The 8,437-nt window shown below is 49.3% G+C and overlaps 1 protein-coding gene across 1 annotated transcript; it reads left to right on the top strand.

Moving 5' to 3' along the window:
- Positions 1-1,242: 1,242 nt before the first annotated feature.
- LOC123105709 (Bowman-Birk type proteinase inhibitor PVI-3(2)) lies at positions 1,243-2,173 on the top strand. The gene is made up of 2 exons (XM_044527829.1): positions 1,243-1,544; positions 1,646-2,173. Exons 1-2 carry the CDS (start codon positions 1,394-1,396, stop codon positions 1,909-1,911), a joined length of 417 nt encoding a protein of 138 aa, XP_044383764.1. The 5' UTR covers positions 1,243-1,393; the 3' UTR covers positions 1,912-2,173.
- Positions 2,174-8,437: the final 6,264 nt, after the last annotated feature.

Genomic DNA, 8,437 nt, shown 5'->3' with positions numbered 1-8,437 from the left:
TAATATTATTTAGGTGTTGTACACATCGTCCAACACCAAAGCGAAACCACATCTTCATCGCAGAAAAGAACCATATGTTATGGGCTTTTAAAAGGCGAATTAGTGTCCGAGTGCTACCGTTTGTGGGTTTTTGGCATTTTATGATTGAGTATTTCTACCGTGCAATATGTCTGCATGGTTTCCCATTTCATGCCAGCTAAGACTATCTACATTTTGAATCACACTGCATTCAAACTAAAAAACAACAAATCAAACCAATCAATAATTAATCATCGCCCTCGGATGAACATGAAAATGGTGAGCAATAATGAAATCTATCCACACAACGCTCTTTTTTGTGTGCGACTACCAGTTGATGCTTGATTTTGCGGTGGAGCATGACATGCATAGCCATGGGCGTCGAGGTCACCAAGATGGAGTTTGTTCACACGACTATGGACCGGATGAAGGGAGAGCACCGTCATGTACTGCATCGTCATCAACATCGCCAACAACATCTATAATGCGGATGTTGAGGATCTAGACCACACACTTCATTTGGCTACAATGAAGCGGTTGTCGGCATATGCACTCAGACTACACAAGAAAACAATTGAAAGAAACAAATTATACGTGGTACTCCCTCCGCCTAGAAGTACTTGTCAGGGAAATGGAGTTATCTAGACGTATTTTAATTCAAGATACATTCATTTTTACCCCTTTCTTCAACAAGTATTTCGGAACGGAGGTACTATTTCACAAGAAAATGGTTCACACTGTGTGCAAATTAACACACATTGTGACAAAACGATCTCGCACGCACAATCTATTAAGCTCGTGGCCCATTTTTGCTACATTTTCACAATCTATTAAGTTCGTGGCCGATTTTTGCCACATTTTCCCAAATTTGTGAGTATTCACATCCCTGGCAAGTTCATGGGTCAGCGGTGGGCTTTACATGGAGTCTTGGCTCCATGCTCTCTAAAAGAAAAAGGGAAATCTCTACTAAACGGCAAATGTTCTGTACTTATCTGCACTTCTTAGAAAAAGCATGGACTGCCCTGCAAAAGGAGAACACTTGTGATAAACCTGCAATCCTATCACCAGCACGACGCTCCCATCAAGTCCAAAAGAAAAGAAAAAAAAAGAAAAAAAACACGACGCTCCCATCAAAGTTTATCCAATCCTCTGCCCGTTGCCGGCGTCTCAGTGGGCATGCGCACGCAGGTTTGCTTCTCACTGTCCGGGGCCCCGTCTCCTATAAGATGACCCGAGGCTTCTGTTTGCCGCGTACAGATACAAGATAGAGGCCATAGCCAGAGAGACCCAGCAAACAGAGCAAGTCTTCCACGCCCGCCAGTTCTTGCAAGAGAGGAAAGAAATCGAAGAGGCAGAGAAGCAGAGAGAGACAGAGATGGGAAGAAGGAGAAGCCCGGCGCTGCCGCTGCTGGTGATCTTTGGCGTCCTCGCCGTCGTCCTCGCAGCTCTTCCTCCGCTCGCCGAATCCAGCAGCAGCCACCACCACCACCACGGCCATGGCCATCACTCCCGCGTCCAAAGCAGAGGTACGAGCAAGATATTTTTGTTCCTTCCTAGTAGGAGTGCACGGAATAGTCTGGAAATGAGCTTGTGACTGATTGGGGATGAAATTATCTCTTGATTGCAGGGCACGGAGGAGAGGAAGAGCAGTCGGCGGCTGCGGCGGCGGCGAAGGCGAGGGGGAGCGCGTGGCCGTGCTGCGACAGCTGCGGCGGGTGCACCAAGTCGGACACGCCGCAGTGCCGGTGCATGGACGCGGCGCCCGTCGGGTGCCACCCGGCGTGCCGGGACTGCGTCAGGTCCCCCCTCGCCGTGCACCCGGCCGTGTACCAGTGCATGGACCGCGTCCCCAACTTCTGCCAGCGGCGCTGCAGCGCCATCGCCGCCCACTGACCGTGACCGGCCGGGGCAACCGACCAGCTGACCAACCGCCCACCCCACCTACCGCCACCGGCGACGGACGAATCTTGATGGCATCACGGCCAGAGATGCCAGCCAGCCGGCCACCTTTTTTTGTTGTTAATTAGGCGCGGCTTGTCCTGTTGACTTGACTCTGTAACACGTATGGCTTCTTGTGTAAAGTGGAGTATAAACACGTATGGCTTCTTGTGTAAAGTGGAGTATAAACAAGCTGGGCTTGGGTTTGTTTGAGCGACTCCGAGTCTCGTCCTCCGCACCTTGTTTATCTCTCGAGACAGAGTTGTTGGTAATTATAAGTTCATTATTGGAGGGGTGACTGAATAACAAATACTCATACGCTCCTACTGGTCTTGCATCTGACGCAGCACACCACCGGTCACCGGACCGGAGGATGAACCTGGACGCGGTCGGGCATCGACGTCCTGCTCCAGGGGAGGGCAAGGAGCTAAGCTGATGGACGTTGGGCACGTTGCACTGCGCAAGAGCATGGAAAATCTAGTGATCCGCATTTCGAGAGGATATGCGTCGCCTATTACACGTTACTTTACTTTGCATACCAGTTGAGCGACACGTACATATCTCACGACGCCGGGAAAGGGGAATATGCGCTCCCAGGAAGATATACGATGGATGCATTTGCTTGCTCGCAATGGGCTCACGCAGTCCGGGTAGGAAGAAATTGATCCGTTTAATTGATTGAGTCGCATCCAAGAGCTGGCTTGACGAACCTTAAAACATCTTTGGGTCTGGAAGGGGAATCGGCCGTGTTTGCACAGTCAGCCCGAGCGATGCAACCTAGGGCACGTGGGTGTGGGCAGTTACACACCTAGAGGCGACCTCGAGGCGTTGCGTCGTTTCTGGAAGCCGCGACATAAATTACCCTCACCGCTTTCTCTCCCTTCTTCCCACTCTCACATCGCCGGCAGCGAGCACCGGATCGACGGACTACAAGGCAATCCTAGGTGCCGGCGAGCACCAGATTCTTTAGCGCACCGGCAAGATATCAGCAACGACAGTAAGCCCTTTCTCTCTCTCTCTCTCTCTCTCTCTCTCTCTCTCTCTCTCTATTACATTTGATTCGCGGTAGATTGGATTTCCGAACATGATTCAAGCGTTGTGGAGGGGACTAAATACAAAGAGGGTTGGGGGATTAGATTTGCGCACCCGGTTCGTATAGTGACGATAGATTCTTGGGTTCATAAAACCTTTTTTAGTACAAGGGGTTAGGGAAACATGTTCGTATGAATGGGGTAAATTTGCCTATCCTAGTCGCGGCGACCTTGGAGGCGCTTCGAGCGACGGGGGGCCGTAGCCTTCTTCTTGTCTTCCACCACCGCCTACACCGCATCATATGTAATCTCTGTTGGAAATAGCCCTAGAGGCAATAATAAATTAGTTATTATTATATCATATTTCATTGTTCATGATAATCGTTTATTATCTATACTAGAATTGTATTGATAGGAAACTCAGATACATGTGTGGATAAATAGACAACACCATGTCCCTAGTAAGCCTCTAGTTGACTAGCTCGTTGATCAATATGTGGTTACGGTTTCCTGACCATGGACATTGGATGTCGTTGATAAGGGGATCACATCATTAGGAGAATGATGTGATGGACAAGACCCAATCCTAAGCCTAGCACAAGATCGTGTAGTTCGTATGCTAAAGCTTTTCTAATGTCAACTATCATTTCCTTAGACCATGAGATTGTGCAACTCCCGGATACCGTAGGAGTGCTTTGGGTGTGCCAAACGTCACAGCGTAACTGGGTGGCTATAAAGATACACTATGGGTATCTCCGAAAGTGTCTGTTAGGTTGGCACGAATCGAGACTGGGATTTGTCACTCCGTGTAAACGGAGAGGTATCTCTGGGCCCACTTGGTAGGACATCATCATAATGTGCACAATGTGATCAAGGAGTTGATCGCGGGATGATGTGTTACGGAACGAGTAAAGAGACTTGCCGGTAACGAGATTGAACAAGGTATCGGGATACCGACGATCGAATCTCGGGCAAGTACCGTACCGATAGACAAAGGGAATTGTATACGGGATTGATTGAATCCTTGACATTGTGGTTCATCCGATGAGATCATCGTGGAGCATGTGGGAACCAACATGGGTATCCAGATCCCGCTGTTGGTTATTGACCGGAGAGTTGTCTCGGCCATGTCTGCATGACTCCCGAACCCGTAGGGTCTACACACTTAAGGTTCGATGATGCTAGGGTTATAGGGAAAGTATGTACGCGGTTACCGAATGTTGTTCGGAGTCCCGGATGAGATCTCGGACGTCACGAGGAGTTCCGGAATGGTCCGGAGGTAAAGATTTATATATAGGAAGTATGGTTTTGTGTAACGCCCTCGATGCGGCTATATCTCCCACGTGTCGAAGCACGACTTAGAGGCATAACCGCATTGAAAGCAATGTCGCCAGTGAGGTAATCTTCACACAACCCATGTAATACATAAGGGACCGAGATACATAGTTGGCTTACAATCGCCACTTCACATAATTACATGAATAAAGCATTACAACATCCAAGTACAATCAGGGCCCGACTACGGAGCCAAAATAAAAGAAGAACCCCAAATGCGACAAAGGTCCCCGATCGACCCCAACTGGGCTCCACTACTGATCGACTAGAACGAAACAACACAAAGGACAAGATCTTCATCGAGCTCCTCCTGAGCTTGGTTGCGTCATCTACACGGACTCATCGGCACCTGCAAGCTGGTTTTGGAAGTAACTATGAGCCACAGGGACTCAGCAATCTCGCACCCTCGCGATCAAGACTATTTAAGCTTATGGGAAAGGTAAAGGTATGAGGTGGAGCTGCAGCAAGCGACTAGCATATATGGTGGCTAAACATACACAAATGAGAGCGAGAAGAGAAGGCAAAGCACGATCGATAAACTATGATCAAGAAGTGATCCTAGAACAACCTACGTCAATCATAACTCCAACAACCGTGTTCACTTCCCGGACTCCGCCGGAAAGAGACCATCACGGTAACACACGCTGTTGGTTCATTTTAATTAAGGTCAACTTCAGGTTTTCTACAACCGGACATTAACAAATTCCCATCTGCCCATAACCGCGGGCACGGCTTTCGAAAGTTCAAAACCCTGCAGGGGTGTCCCAACTTAGCCCATAACAAGCTCTCACGGTCAACGAAGGAATAAACCTCCTCCCGAGACATTCCGATCAGACTCGGTATCCCGGTACAACAAGACACTTCGACAAGTTAAAACAAATCCAGCAACACCACCCAGATGTGCCGACAAATCCCGATAGGAGCTGCACATATCTCGTTCTCAGGGCACACCGGATGAGCAAGACGTCGGGTAGGCCAGCCCAGAGTTGCCCCTGATAGCCTCGGACATCGCCCGGTTGGACCAACACTCAGAGGAGCACTGGCCCGGGGGAGGGGGTAAAATAATGATGACCCTTGGGCGCGCGACCCCCAAGGGAAAAGAAAAGGCTAGGTGGCGAAAGGTAAGACCAATGTTGGGCATTGCTGGAAAAGCTTTAATCAAGGCGAACTATCAAGGGGTTCCCATTATTACCCAACTGCATAAGGAATGCAAAATCCGGGAACATAACATCGATATGACGGAAACTAGGGCGGCAAGAGTGGAACAAAACACCAGGCATAAGGCCGAGCCTTCCACCCTTTACCAAGTATATAGATGCATTAATTAAATAAGATATATTGTGATATCCCAACAAGTAAACATGTTCCAACAAGGAACGAAACTTCAATCTTCACCTGCAACTAACAATGCTATAAGAGGGGCCGAGCAAAGCGGTAACATAGCCAATCAACGGTTTGCTAGGACAAGGTGGGTTAGAGGCTTGGTTCAACAATATAGGAGGCATGATAAGCAAGTGGTAGGCATCGCAGCATAGGCATAGCAAAAGAGAGAGCATCTAGCAAGCAAAGATAGAAGTGATTTCGAGGGTATGATCATCTTGCCTGAAATCCCGCAAGGAAGAAGAACGAGTCCATGAAGAAGACAAATGGGCGTAGTCGAACGGTTCCTCACAAACGCGACGTTATCCGAACCAACCCGAAGAAGCAAACACCGGAAAGAAGCACACAACATAGTAAACAAACCACACATGGACATGGCATGATGCACAACCAAGTATGATGTATGTCCGATTTAATGATACATGGCATGGCATGGCAAAATGCACAAACAATCCTACAAATTAAGTGGAGCTCATTATGCAATGAAGTTGCATATTGAAGAAAACACCACATGACTTATTTAGTTCTCTCTCGTTTATGTACCCAACAAGATTAAATGTTTATTAACATGGCAAGAGGGTGAAGCACAATAAAACTACCTATCTAGGCAAGTTTAAATGAGGCCGGAACATCGAACAGCAAATCCGGAAACTCCTCATGAGCATATTATAGATTTGGTACTGTTCTGCCCTAAACCATATTTTATAGTTGTTAAACATGCAAAGTGATGCCACCATGTTAAACTAGGCATTTTCCTACCCCATTTACATATAAAGTTTGTTTAAATCCGAGCTACGGTTATTTAGTTATGAATTAAAGCATTTTAACATGACATAGGAGCAAATTTAATCAAACATCATTTTTAACATTTTAAACATGGATGAAAATGACATATTATGAAACTAGACAAAATTCTAAGCAAGTCTCATATTAAGTTTGTTTTAATCCGATGCACGGTTTGTGAGATAAAATATGCATGAACAACAGGGGGGTTTATATAAAACTGTAATTCGCTGGAATAAAAGGAAAATCGCCGCAATGGAAAAAAATACCAATGGGTCGAAACTGAAGCAAGTTGGTCAGCGGTAGGAAAAAAAAGGAGGGGCACTGGGGCTCACCCATGGGCCAAGGCCCAACTGGAGGAGGAGGCTGGGCAGGTGCTGCGTCCAGAAGCGGCCCAGGCGCGACCCACGTGCGGCGCTCGTCCTCCTCTGCTCGAAGCAGAGGCATGATTATGGCTCGGCGGCTGCTGCCGGCTATGTGGAACGACGGGCGGCGGGGAAGAGCTCCGGCGAGGTCAGGAATGGATGGATCCGGCGAAGGGGATCCCAGATCCGGTGACGGAGGTGGTCGGCGACACTCGGGGATGCGGAAAACGGCAAAGTGGAGCTCGTCCATGGTGGCCTCCCTTGGGATGGCAGGTGCAAGATGAGAGAGACAGAGAGATTAGAGAGGAGAGGACCCTGAGATGTAGGAAGGAGAGTGGGGCAGAGCGACCTGGGGTTGGCGACGGCGGATCCGGAGGACTGGTCGCCGGAGGCAGCGGCGGTGAGCGCGACCGGCTTCCGGGTCGAGCGGGAGCTCTGGGACGAGCATCCTCAGGCACGAGGCGGCGGAGTTTCGGGACCCGATGGGCTTCCGAGGGCCCGATCTGGGTCCTGGAGGATCCGTGCGGCTAGGAGCGGCTAGGGCGACGTGGCGAAGCCACATGGCAGCGCGGGACTGGCTGGCGGGCGCGCGGAGGCGATGTGGAAGGCGGGGATTGGCAGGACGGTGGTTTGCGGTGACGGCGCGGCCTGTGGCTCGCTGCCAAGTGGTGGAGGAGGGTTGGGGCTCGCCGGAAAACGAGGAGAAGAAGGTGGGAGGCGGTTGGGAGATGATTGGGGGCACGGAATTCGAGGAGGAGGTGGGGATTGCGGCTGGCTAGAGGTAGGGGGTAGGTTTAGGCTAGGTTTGTCCAAAAATGGGCTAGGGAAGGTGTATATATATAGAGAAGGGGCTAGGGTTAGGGGGGTTTCGGAGCCCTCCGATCGTAATCGAACGGTTCCGGTCGGAGGGGGGTTTAGTGGGCTGGACTCGGGCTGTGTAGGAGGGTTGGACTGAGAGGAGAGAAAAGAACTGCAGCCTAACACGGGTTTCCAAAGACCGAAAACGTCCGACGAAAATACCGGCAACGGTGCCGCTATATATATAACGGTTGGGCTATCAAACGAGCTCCGAATGCGATGAAACTTGACAGGCGGTCTATCTACACTATAATAAGACCACACGTCAACTCTCATCCCATTCCGAGAACATTTTCCGGCCACTTATAAAATACTATTTCGGACATGCCGCAGGCGCGTGCAAGTGTGTCTGGGCTCAGAACGGATAACGGAGAGAACTGTGGGAACCCGGACGGATGCAAGTTTTGAAAACATGATGATGCAATGCACATGATGACATGACAAGATGCAACACGCAAGCGAATGACATGGCAACAATAGCGAATAACCGGACGACACCTGGGACATCGGTCTTGGGGCGTTACAACACTCCACCACTACGAGAGGATCTCGTCCTGAGATCTAGAATGGCACCTGAGGGAAGACGAAAGATAAAGAGAAGAGGTAAAACTAAGTTGCTTCTTTGTCCAATGAGTGAAATCAAAGAACCTTGCAAAGGTTAAGCCATTTCGAGAAAAGAATACAACGGAGATGACGAAGCTGAAAACACTCCATTAGAAAAGAGGGACA

Source organism: Triticum aestivum, chromosome 5A (assembly GCF_018294505.1).
Source record: "Triticum aestivum cultivar Chinese Spring chromosome 5A, IWGSC CS RefSeq v2.1, whole genome shotgun sequence".
Classification (NCBI taxonomy): Eukaryota; Viridiplantae; Streptophyta; class Magnoliopsida; order Poales; family Poaceae; genus Triticum; species Triticum aestivum.
The sequence above is the reverse complement of the archived record's forward strand: the minus strand, read 5'-3'. Positions and strand labels throughout refer to the sequence as shown.

Bases quoted from the DNA above. Each gene is read 5' to 3' on its own strand.
- LOC123105709 (XM_044527829.1), top strand. From the start codon at position 1,394: ATGGGAAGAAGGAGAAGCCCGGCGCTGCCGCTGCTGGTGATCTTTGGC. The intron at 1,545-1,645 runs GTACGAGCAAGA...TCTTGATTGCAG, and splicing joins CTCCCGCGTCCAAAGCAGAG to GGCACGGAGGAGAGGAAGAG.